The sequence below is a fragment of the Struthio camelus genome, chromosome 9 (genome assembly GCF_040807025.1).
Source record: "Struthio camelus isolate bStrCam1 chromosome 9, bStrCam1.hap1, whole genome shotgun sequence".
NCBI classification, from domain to species: domain Eukaryota; kingdom Metazoa; phylum Chordata; class Aves; order Struthioniformes; family Struthionidae; genus Struthio; species Struthio camelus.
In genome coordinates, this window is record NC_090950.1 from 3,894,226 (window position 1) to 3,906,472 (window position 12,247).

Here is a 12,247-nt window from a genome sequence, read left to right on the forward strand (position 1 = left end):
GAGAACCTGTACAAAGCAAACCCACAGGTAATACAAAACACATGTAGATTAGCAGGTAAGAAAACACAGCCAGGGTGGAACAGGGACAAGGAACAGGAGGTCAGTGGCTCCACGGGGGATGTGTTGGGAGAGCCCCGAGGCAGGCAGGCAGACACGGAGCGCGGCCCAGCCCTCCCGGGATGCCCGCCCGCCTTTGGCCGCGCTCCCCGCTCCCAAGCCAAGGCCAGGCAGCCCCGCTGGAGCCCCGTGGGCCACCGTGGCGGCACAGGGCCCCACAGCCCGCTGAAGGCGCTGCCTGCTGCGCTGCTCGCCGCCAGCGTCCCCGGGCAGGAGTCACCTCTGAGGTCTGCGTGCCTGCGGGACGGGCTAATCTAAGGCTGGGGCGGATGAACCTCCCTGAGGGTGCTGGCCCCGTGTGCTTTGCCCTGGGCGTGGGGCCCACGAAGCGCCACATGTGTGCCTTAACCTTCTCTCCAGCATCCCTCCTTGCTCCTCATGCATTGCTGCCCCTGCTTTTATCTTGAAGACTTTCTTTCCCTCCCCATTTGCTTGTCCAGCCCCTTTCTCACCCTGGGGTACCAGTACGGAGGTAGCCTTTGGGTGCAGCCCCTCACCACAGCATGTGCAGGGCCAGCCTCCTCCCAGCCCCAGCTCTTCCTCAGACCCTGGGAAGAGGGCTGGTCACTCAGTCAGCTCAGGCCCACCATGAAGACAGGCCTGATTCAGCCTGGCAGCAAGAAGGGAGAAGTTCTCCCTGCTTCTGGGGCTTGGCTGGGGTTGACCACGGCCCTGCCTCTTCCTCAGGTAGATCAGTGTTTCTCCTCCGGGCACAGTTTTGTGCTGTCACCCTCCAGGGCTCCTCGTCACCAACCCCTAGCACCCCCAGAGAGCCACGCTCAGCCACGGCCTCCCAACGTGACTGACCACAGCACAAATGGCCGGGCCCCAATCAAGCTTGGCAATCCCAGGGCATAAAGCAGAGGGGAAACAGCTCCCACCGCTTCTGTCACACCACTGATGCCCTGTGGGCTTCCTGCAGCCGTGCACAGGGCTGGTGGCTCTAAGGATGGTCTCCCCATCACTGCCTTCCCTCCCCACCCCAAGCCCTTTGAGCTGTCTCCTCCATCCCACGGGTTGCTGCTCTCTCCCCTTGGGGAGGGAGATGGGGGTGGGGGTCGAGGCAGGGAAAGACAGGGCTGGAGAACAGTTTGGGGTTGGGTTGGGTGTTAAATAAACCTAACTGCTGTCCTCTTACTTGTATTGCTGCAGCCCCCCACTTGCACCTGGGCATCATCGATTCTGAACACCCAGCGCCCGGGGATACCCACATTTGTCGTCATCTCCACGTCAGCGATGTCGTCAGTGCGGGATCCGGGGATGTTGAAGTAGCGCTTTCCATCACCAGCGTTAAAACCTGCCTGGGAGGACAAGGGCAGAGAGTAAAAAGACATCAGTACATAAAAATGGAGCTCAGGTGGGTGGACGCGAGAGGGCACGTCGCTGCGGGAGCTCAGCTCTTCTGCTGGTGGCATCGCGTCCCTGCTTGACGGGCTTGCCAACCTGTTCATTTAGCACCGGGGCCACGGGCTCCCCAGCGCAACACTTGTTCAGATGGGACTATGCAAGACTGTTACCACCCAGACCTCTTGACCGTCTTCTGTCCCTGTGGGGAGACCTCCGCACCTCTGTGGCAGGAGCGTTTAGTGTGTGATGGGGACACGTGGCCATGTGACACGACAAGCCGGCAGGGCCAGAGCACAGCCTGAGGGGGCTCCTTCGTGCAAGGTGGATCACAGATCAACCTGACCAGTTCGTCTGGCCTGGGAATTTTGGTACCCAACTCCCTCCTGAGGTTCGATCCAACCTGGGCCTCACCAGCACCTTCCTGGAGAGAGCGCTACAAACCACAACGCAGGGCCATGATCCTTCCCGGCCACGAGGGGATGTGGTGTGCCCACCGGCAGAGGGAACATCCCATCAACCTGCTCTAGCTGACCCTAATTTGAGCCGGGGAAGGGGGGGGGAGGGCACGTTACACTAAACGATCTCGAGATCCTTTCCACCCTCAGCTACGCACTGACTGCGCGATCAGCCTCGTGCACACACAGGGACAATGACCTGGCCTCAAAGCAAAGGTGCAGTGACTGGCCTGCCCACTCTGTCCTTCCCTGGGCACAGCAGCCCTGCAAAGGGAACCCAGCGGGTGCCTGCGTTCGCCACCCAATGACTAATTATTCCCTGGAAAGATCACACGTCGTTTCTTCTCTCTGTGCTCTCCTCTGCGCCTGGCACCCTGCACGCAGAAGGGGAATCTGGGCAAGGCATAGACACACTTCGTGGAAACGAGTCAGGGAGCGCAGCTCAGCTGGCCCAGGCCAAACGGGCTGCTTGGCCGCCCTGGGCCCAGCTTGCAGCACACTCCTGCAAACCCAGTAACAGACTGACACTGGGCAAGGGATTATATTATGTTTTTTTTTCCCTTGAGGGTTCCGCTTCTCTTTGGCTGGTGTGAGGGTGGGGTGTTCCTGGAGTGCTGTCCGCTTTCCAAGGCGTGCGGTTACCGTACTGTTTACATCCATAAAATCCGCACTATTGAATTCTGGGATTCAAAACGTGTCCGTTTCCTTTACACCTGCAATTTCCTGCTTGCTGCAGACTTGCAGGCAGGGAGCCAAGGACAGATCAACTGGTGGTAAATTCACACATCCGAAAGGGTACTGCTATTTTTTTTTCTTAAACACAACAACACACACAACGGTGAAATAAAAATACAAGCGAAAGCTGTGCTGGCTGCAGCAGCTGCCGAATTGCTCTTAAAGTCTGAGGTTAGGAAGGAAAAGGAACTAAGAGGCAGCAGCCAAGGAAAAGAACTGTGGTTTCATTATAACAAAGTCTCCTATATGGTCTCAGCTTTGGGAATGAGAGAACACAAGGATATTTAAGAACTTAAAAAAAAAAAAAGCAGCAGGAGGGAGAAACAGAGTCACCACCAAAAATCTCTTCGCTGCTTTGTGCTGCCAGTAACAAATAAAACAAACAGCAGCAATGGGCTCGTAGGGCTCATGTGCTACCTGGGAGCAATGGACTGCAGTCACTGCTTACCTGAGCTGCGATGCCGCCAAGCCCAGCAAAGTCCCCCCCACTGCTGGCGTGCATACCAGTGGTCCAGGTGATGGACTCATAGTTGAAGATGGTGAAGGAGAGCTTGCCATCAGTGATGAGGACTATCTGGAAAGTGTTCACCTGCAGGAAGAGGAGGAGAAAGCAGTGAGGGGATGGAAGGAGAGAAAGGAACATGGTCAAGGAATGAGTGGTCCAAAAAAGGAGAGGACAGAAAATAAAATCGTCGAGCAGGAAAGCTTGATTGGGAAGATGGCAGCATTTGGCAGAAGAGCGTCTCTTTTAGCCCTGATCCTTCCTCTTCTAGGAAAGGCTGATTGGTTTAATTAATTTTTCCTCAGGGACTGGGGAAGGGGGAGAGAAAGAGATTTCAGCACAATTTTCCATTGGGAATCTGACGTGAGTGGTTTCAGGCTGGCTGGACGTTAGTGTCCAAAGGCACGGTAGGAGCGACAACGCTTACTGTGCGGGTGACCGAGCACTGGAACAGGTTGCCCAGAGAGCTTGTGGAGTCTCCTTCCCTGGAGATATTCAAAAGCCGTCTGGACATAATCCTGGGTAATGTGCTCTAGGTGACCCGGCTTAAGTAGAGGTGTTGGACTAGATGATCTCCAGAGGTCCTTTCCAACCTCAACCATTCTGTGATTCTGTGAACACGAGGCCCTTCCTGCCTCTGTGCTCGTCTCCCAACTCTCCCACCGGCTGCGCAGGAGCAGAAAAACGGCTTGCTTCTGTTGTGGTGTCAAAAGGAACCGTTTCCACGTCTTTGGGCCAACTTCCTCAATTTGCAGAAAGCTGTGAGCTGGGGTCTTTTCATCTGGATTCAGGATTAAGAAACCCCAATGTCCAGGCAGCAGCCATTCCTTTTGGAGAGAAATTCCAGTTTCTAGTGGCGCTATAGAGAAAGGCAAGGAACGGCTCGAGTGGCAGCAATCACATCTAAAGGCAGATCAGCCAGCACGGGGCTACTTCGGTCTGAAAGGGGACTGTGAAAAGTGGTGTATGGCTGAAACGCCTTTTCTCAGATCTCTAGAAGAAAGGCAAAGACCAGCTTTTGTAAGCTGTCCAACATTTGGTCTCCGTGCACGTGACCTCAACACGGCCAAATGCAATCCAGCCGCCTGAGAAGGGGGACACCAGCGACTTGCAGCCTCAAAAGGGCACAGGGAAGGGGGTTACTTTTGCAAAGCTGGTGCTACACGTGCTGCCTGTTGCAGCAAGGGACCAAATGGGGGACTAGCTCTGAGGCGAGGAACGCTGCATCACCAGGACAGCCAAGAGTAGAAACTGGGTTCATTGCCCCCTAACTAGCCACTGGGAAAACGCAGGTAGTGCTATAATTCGGTTCCTCCCACCCAAACATCGAGGAGATCAGATGAAAACGGGAGCGTTCCCTTTTGCTCAGCCAGTGCCTAACTGAGCTGCAGATGGCCACATGGCAGATGGTTGATATGAAGGGGTGTCCAGTGTGGGAAGAGCCAGAGGCCATGAAAGGATGTTTTGCAGTTCCTCTGGACCGCAGTCTGGGTTCGGCTGCGCGCAAACTCACTCTAAGAGCGAGCGAGGGCACTTGTGCCCGGGAGACCTGGCACCCCTCTGTACCTGTGCAGTGAGCAGTGGCGGGTGAACGCCAGCCAGCTGAATACACCAAGCAGTCTGGTGGCAGCTACATGCAATTGCTCAGCTGCGGAGAGCGGAGAAGCGCCACAAGGCCTTCTCTGCAACGGGCTGAGCCTTCAGGTTACTTAACCTAAGCGGAGTCTTTGGGTTCAGTTTAGTCCTGCTCATGGCTACGCAAGGTATGGGACAGGAGCAATTTGATGTTATATGAGCAAAGCTGTTGTAGACAAAAGGTGCCAAAGCTCTGGTGCCACCAGAAACTCCTTTTAAAAAAATCCATCCCTAAACTAAGAGCTGCTCCCAATTTGTAGGAGCTTGTGGACAGAGAGGAGGATGTCGCTGACGTCCTCTCTCTGAGGGGGCTCACCCAGGGCCAGTGCCAGAGCATCAGCCTCTGGCACTTCAGGACCGTCCAGGATTTTGTGGTGTGCCTACTTCCCATCGCCCACGGGTGCCCATGCTAATGCCCCAAGCACTCACTGGAGAGAACGAACTTCCCCCGAAGAAGGTCACTCGGTACCAGGTAGCAATGAACACCCACTGCGCGACGAACTCGGGGAACTCGGGGAAATACTGTGCAATGTCTTTGGTCGCTCGCTCCAAGATGGCCTGGTCTTTGCTCTCCCGGTAATACACATCGCCTGCCCGCCGATTATCCACATCTGCCCAGAAGGCTGCTACCACGCGCCGGTCCTTGGAGATTGGGAACGCCACCGGCGTGAACTGGGAAACCTCTTTCAGGAAAGAGATGATCCCGTTGTTGTTAACCTGAGATGTGGGGGGAGAAAAAAAGAGGCAAGCGTGACAGCAGTGAAGAGTCAGGAAGGACAGCCTGGTGGTTGAAGGCCCGCCACGTAACAGGAGACCCTTACTCAAGAGGTGGTCAGCCCACTCTCCACGCCTCACCGGGGGCATCGGCCAGCTGTGGGAGAGCAGGGCTCCCAGATCCCTCGGAAAAGGGCAGGGGCACCCAAAAGCAACGGCGGGGCTGTCATTCGGAGGGCACTGGCTGCCTACGTCCCCGGAGCAGACAACTAGGACAACGCAAGCCGGTCCTGAGCGGCACAAACGCTTCTTTGGGGACATTTGCAGGCTCTGACGTGCCAGCCCTGCCCTAGCTCTGCAGTCAGAGGCCGAGGGGCCGTCAGCAGGCTCTGCCCCAGGCCCTGGGCTGAATTCTTATTTTAGAGGCACTTTTCACCTTTTTTTTTTTTTTTCCCCTCCCCTCCTTCCACAAATATTTGAGCGCTTCCCCTTCCTGCCCTTTGAAGCGCAGACGTGCCCCTCGCTTCAGCGCCGACGGCCTGTACGTGGCAAGCGGCCTCCCCCCCACCAGCCGCCTCCTGCCTTCGCCACTTGCTCGCCGGGAAGGAGGCGCGGGCTGGCGAGCGGCGGCCTGGGGCTCGGCGGAGGCAGCCTGAACAAACCGGGCCCTGTTCTCCCGCCGGAGATGGGCCAGAGGAAGGCGCAACAGCTGAGAAAACGGCGGCAGCCGCAGCGCTTTAAACAAACAGCGCCCAGCGCGTTTGGGTTGGGCTCCCGGCGCCGAGGCGGGCGGCAGCGGGTGCGCAGGAGCCCATCTTCGCCTCCTCCCTTCCAACAGCCCAGGGAGCCGGGGGAGACGAGGGACTTCTCCCCCCGGCTCTCCTTGGGGCTCAGCTCCTTCCGCTGAGTCAGTGGCTGAAACGTTGGGCGAAACGCGCTCCCGAAGGCAAGGACAGCCCTTCCCCTCAGAGTCACCATCACCTTGGCCGGGAGAGGGCCTGAAGGGACACAGCGCCCCTTGCCTTCCCCGAGCGAAGGGACAAAAGTGATCCCAAGCTCCCCGGGACAACCTCAAGGCTCCTTCCCAGGCCTCCAGGCCCTGAGCAGCAGCAAGAGAGATGCAAGTGTCCGAGCGACCCTTCCTGGGAGGCCGCAGGCAGAAGAACCTGCTATGAACCCAGCTGGGAAAGCCAGCCCGCCCCGGGGCTGAGGGGCATGGATCAGGCAGCAGTTCATCTCCTAGTGCCCAAAAGTTGCCCAGGAACAGTGCTCCAAGATACCTAACAGGCAGCTAAACTTATCAGCTCATTCTGCCCAGGTGACCAGGTACCACCATCCCATCAAAAGCCTCCCAGGTGCTGGCTTGGCCTCTGCAGGAGGCATCCCTGTAGACTGCTCTTGTTCAAATTGGGGATGCCAGACACATGGGGACTAGCAATGATCCTTGCAAGCTTGCAAACCAGGTGCTCTGCGCTCCTCAGGCCTGAACCGGGCTCCGAGCTGGTGCACAGCCATTCTCCAGCACTAATCAGCTGTGCCAATGGGAGTCACAGGATGTGTGGCCCTTCGGGGAAGCTGCCCTGTGCCGCAGACCGTCTAGGTGTTTCAGCCTTCAAGAGCAGTGAGCGGCAGAGCAGACCGGAGACGGCCAGTGTGATCCCAGGTGCAAGCTCACACGTGCTTCTGGGTGGCTGCTGCACAAAGGGGAGCACGGGAGAGCCAGCACCAGCCGGGGTAAAAGCTGCCACCGGCCCTGCAAACGAAGCCCCCTCTTACTTAGCTAATTCCTTCCCTGCCATGTGCTTTACAAAGATCATCTCACATCTCAGGAATGAGGAGAAACCACGAATGCTCTGAACTCTGGCCCAAATCAAAACCCACAGTGAAAATATTCCAGGGGAAATAGGCCTGAACGCTGTTTGTAGATGGAATTCGAGCTGAAATGCAGGTGTTACATTTTTGGGGTTTTGTTTTGCCTTTTTGAGCAAACTTTGGATTCAAGCAATTTTCTGTGTGCGAGAGGCTGGTCACGGCCCAGGAATTTGGGCCCAGCCCATGAATCACAGGAACATTGTGCAGGAAGCACCGGGCTCCGGCAAGGAGCGGGCTGGGGACAGCTCCTCCATGGGCATAAATCAACACAGGGGCATTGATTAAGACGAGTTGCTTCAGCTCAAGACCCAAAGGCTTTCCAGCGCAGGACCTCAGCCCTGACCCATTTTTAGCCTAGCGGAGATTAGCATGGACGTCAGCTCTGGGGCGAGAAGGAAGGGAGCTCTCGCGTCTAGCAGCAGCCTCTTCCAGCCCGTGGCATCCACTGCAAAAGCAACAACAGCGCTCCTGATTTATTGCTGCGGGTCACAGGGGACACATGCCGCAGCTGGGGAGAAAGTACCAAATCCGGGCCTTTAGGCCAAAAGGAGATCTTCAAGGCTTCAGAGTGTTCATTACAGTAAGTAAATAAATAAAAGGACACTTAACAGAGTTTTGCCTGCTCTGCGATGGCATGAAAACATCCAGACACGGGACATCCTATGCAGGCAACACCCTGGGGGTGGGGGAAAGTGGATGGAGAGGTTCCCAAAGGGAGCTGAGATCACCCTAGGCTTTTAACACATTTGCCTGGAGACAAAGTGCAGCTGGAGGAAGTACAGCATATGTGGTCTGAGTGCTATTTTCAGGGTTTGGGATGCAGCAAGAGAGGAAAGGAAGGAAAAACGCCTCTTGACACGGGGAAACTCTCCAACAAATGCAGGCACAGGAGATGCACCCAAAGAGGGGGTGACCTGGAAGGACATCCCCCGAGCTCTCGGCCATACACCGAACACTGCAGGGCTTTCACCCTCCTTGCGTTGCCTGGTGGCTGCTGCATACAGGCACGTCCGCTTTGCTCCCCCTGCCCGCAGGACACTCTGCAGCCAGCAGCGAGGAGCACAGGAGCATCCCAGCTTTCATCAGTGCGTGCCACCATGCCACGTTTAACTCGAGTTATGAGGGAGTTTCCCTCCTGCCCGGAGCACAGTCGAGTTCCCAGGGCGTGCGTGAGAGTGACTGAACCATCCTTTGAGAGGCTGCCTCTGCTAGCAGGTCCCGCTGTGCTTCCTGGCTTTGGTCAGGCAGATGCGTTACGTGGAGAGCTGCTGGGGCAAGTGGCCTCTCTGCAGAGACACGGCACAGCTCTGCAGCCTCCAGCCCGGAAATCCCAGTGGGTCACGGGCCCTGCTTCGCTTACAACCGCTACAGCCGTGCACCAAGCTAGCGGGGTAGGAAACAAGCGCGTGGTGGGAGGAACGGGCTCTTGCGTAGCCTGCGGAAAGATGCGGAGGAGGCTCTCGAGCGAAGAACAGAGTCCCTGCCTGGGAAAGCTCATGACCCACCCAGCAGACTTAGGGCACGCGCGGAAAAAGGAGGCAGCGTCAGGTTTAAATGCTACCAAAGGAGCTGGGAACAAGCATGCCGTCAGGAACCACGCTAAACTCACTCCGGCAGTGGAGCATGCCGCGAAGCGACCGAGGCACGAAGCAGACCCCCCATGCAAGCACAGGGCAGTTGTTGCCATGACTAGGGGGAACACGATTCCCGTTTCACAAACCCTTTGTAACCTTTTCATGTCCACAGAGGAACTTTCTTCCCCTTATTAAAGCAAGATGGGAAAGAGCTGAAGCCAAGGTTTTTTTTTTTTTTTTTTTTTTTTTTTAAAAGAAGGAGGGGTAGGGGTTTATAGAGGCAGGCCTCAATGGTCAAGGTCTCCAGGTGAGCCCAGGCCTGCACTTGAGATTCCCGTGCTGGTCACGTGGAGGGAAGTCGCCCAGCTCTCCTGGGCTCCTTGGAGATCTCAGTGTGCAAAGCCACCCTCCCAGGGCACTGGCTTTCCTGGGCACCGCTTTGCCAGCGATGTTTGCTGGGTCCTTGAAGGGCAGCAGACCTCAAAGAAGAGCTCCAAGACCTGGGTATAGCCTTGCTTCTGCTATGGACTCATTAGGAGACGCTCGGCACGTCACTTGGCTTTTCCAAGCCTCTCTTTCCTCCCCCAGTCTCGTCTCTCTCGACTCGGCCACCTTCCTGCTGCAGATTCGTGCACTACCTTGCAGCACAGCTGTCTAGGCTTCCTCTAAAAGAGAAAAATCTCAACAAACAAGCCTCAAACAAACCTAAGAAGTCCAAGATCAAAATAAAGCCCTGCAAATTAGGTGGGCCCTTGTGCCTTGGTCTTCTGCAGGCCAGCCTCTCCGCTCAAAGTCAGCATGGCATCGCAGCATGAGCACAGCAAGCAAGCAGGCCTCTTCCACCTGACTGCAGACCTGGTATTTTTATCTGGGAAAAAAAATCACCATGTTACAGACAAGTGAGGTTTGAACTCCTGAGCTTAGCCCAGGAGAGGATGTGTCGGAGCGTCTTGGCTTGTCTTGTAGTGGAATTGTTCATTGAGGCTCATCTCAAACAGATGCCACCTGAGATGATGCTCAGTCCTCCACTTCTAACCAGATGGGTCATGCGGGACAGGGAGCTTCGCTGCCAGTGCCACATGCAAAGGTGCTTGCCAGCCGGCTCAGCACTGCCTGCGGGCCGTGCAAAGATACTGTTTGTAACCAAATGCATGGGGCCCAGCCCCAGCAGGCGAAGCAGCCCTTGGAAGCCAGTGGGGAGGCACTGACAAAGAGCAGCCTCACCTGGTATTTCGACATATCTTACAGCAGAAGCCTCCTGACAGAGTGAATGAGGCACAGACAGTTGTCCTCGAGGAGGAAAGGCTTTTCCATATCTCCAGCGGGGGACAGAACAAGCAGTTCTGGCACCCCTGTAAGCTCCTGCTTACCATGGGCCCTCATGGCAAATGCAGGAAGGCCCAAGGCAGGGTTACAGAGCCATACGTAGGTGTAGAGGCCTCTGCAGAGAGGCGTTTAGCCTGGCTTCTTAAGTAGACCTTGGGAGACCAAACTCTTTGCAGCTGGTCTGTCCCATAAGTCAGTTTCGAACTGTTGGTCAACTTTGGCCAAATCTAGGAGAGGGGAAGAGACTGCCAAGACGCTGAAACACACATTGAACTGCCTGTCAACAGCCTGTGAACACTGGGCACACAGAGAGCAAGTGCAACCCTTACTGGACACCAAAGAGTCCACATCTCTACGCTTTCCCCTCTCCCCCTGCTCAACTGAAGAAAACCAGGTTTCTGTGGTTCTGCTGCCCACAGAACAACAAGCGAGTTCAGCCAGTCCAAACGGGATCTTCATCTCCCCCATTCCCAAAGGACACATACCGCAGGCATGAAGTAAAACAGTAGAGGATTCAATGCACCTTGTGGGAACCTGTGTTGGGCCCCCCTGGGCAGAAAGGGGCCGAAGCCCACAGAGCATGGCACAATGTCCAGCACAACCAGGGCTGAGCTGGGAAGTGCCAGAGATAGCAGGTTTCCTCTGGGTAGAGGCCCATGAAAATGGGTAACGTGAGAAAGGAAGTAAAGATCCCCTACAACGTCAGCTCTTCCACCACATTTTCAAAAGGGCAAGACTTCACCCTGTCCCTGCCAAGTTCAGGCTCATCTCTGCCAGGCCAAGGAAGGGCTGAGGGCCTGGTGGGTCGCGTGGAGATCCACCTGAGAAACAGGAGGGAGGCAGGCAGGCAAACAGGATGCAACAAGCTCCCTGTGCACTGTGCCCCCCTCCCTCCCTGGGCCCCTGCTCTCGGCACACCTGGCCCGTTGTGCAACGCCGTGCGTGGGCAAAAATTCCTTCCTCAGCTGAGCCGCAGTCAGCTTTGTGCCCTGTGGCGATGGCTCTGCTAATCCCAACGGGAGCAGCCTTAACCCCTATGATGCTTCCAGGGCGACAGAACGCAAGCCTGGCTCGGGTGGGAGCCCGAGTCGCTGGCAAAGCCAGCTCCATGGCAGTCACCAGCCACACTCACCCCCTGGTTGCTGCAGACCCAAGCAGGGTGGCAGGGAGAAGGGAAACGCAGGGCTGGAGATGTCTCTTGCTGAGGGACAAGAGCAGCTAGATGCTTGGCTGCCTGAACACGGGCATCATCCGACAAGGGGGCAGGGTGCCCCAAAGGCGCACGATGTGCGAAAGCCGTGCTCCCTCCAGGGTTTGCAGAGGGAGGCGATAAGGCCTGGGAAAGGAAGGGCTCAGCTCCCTGTCACACTGTCCCCTCCGGCACAACAGGTCCCACCCTGGGCAGCTGGTGGCTCCATACCTAGACAAGTACCGAGCTGGCACAGACAAGGTCCTTCCACTGTACAGTGGCACTATGGGTCAGCTTCCTACCCCGAGTTGTATTACAAACTAGAACCAGAAGGCCCTGGCAGAGACCAAAACAGAGGCGCTAACCAGAATGAATAGTAGGGCTGGAGACTTTCCAGGCAGATGTGGAACCCCGGAGCCCCCTTGTCTCTTCCAGCTGAGGTCATCTCATCCCCCTTCTAGCCTCCCACGTGTGAAAGCACCCGATTCCCTCGTTTCCTTGCATGAAACAGGCTGGAAACCTTGCTTCCTGGGCACCTGAGTAAAGTCAGGGCTATTTGCAATTCCTGAGAGGGGCCAAGGGCTCAGCTCTAGAAGTGGCCACGAGCCCAAAGACTATCCTGACCACCTGGAGAGCGTAACCCAACTGCGAGCAAGCCCTGGGGTCCCATCAACACCTCTTGCCTGCCCCGCTGAGCACTGCGAACCTCACCTTTTTGGCCAGAGCCTCGCTGGGGCGTTGCTACACGCACGGGCCCACGAAGCATTTTTGTGCCCTGACA

At 56.4% G+C, this 12,247-nt stretch overlaps 1 protein-coding gene across 7 annotated transcripts in view; it reads right to left on the reverse strand.

The window, feature by feature from the left end:
• Positions 1 to 12,247, reverse strand: part of SNED1 (sushi, nidogen and EGF like domains 1) — a 39,176-nt gene that overhangs the window by 19,667 nt on the left and 7,262 nt on the right. For all 7 annotated transcript variants that reach the window (XM_068954049.1, XM_068954050.1, XM_068954048.1 and 4 more), the window contains exons 2-4: positions 5,221 to 5,508; positions 3,103 to 3,243; positions 1,256 to 1,418 (exon numbers count right to left, since the gene is read on the reverse strand). In XM_068954049.1, coding sequence (XP_068810150.1) covers positions 1,256 to 1,418; positions 3,103 to 3,243; positions 5,221 to 5,508 — 592 coding nt within the window. The remainder of the gene's footprint in view (positions 1 to 1,255; positions 1,419 to 3,102; positions 3,244 to 5,220; positions 5,509 to 12,247) is intronic.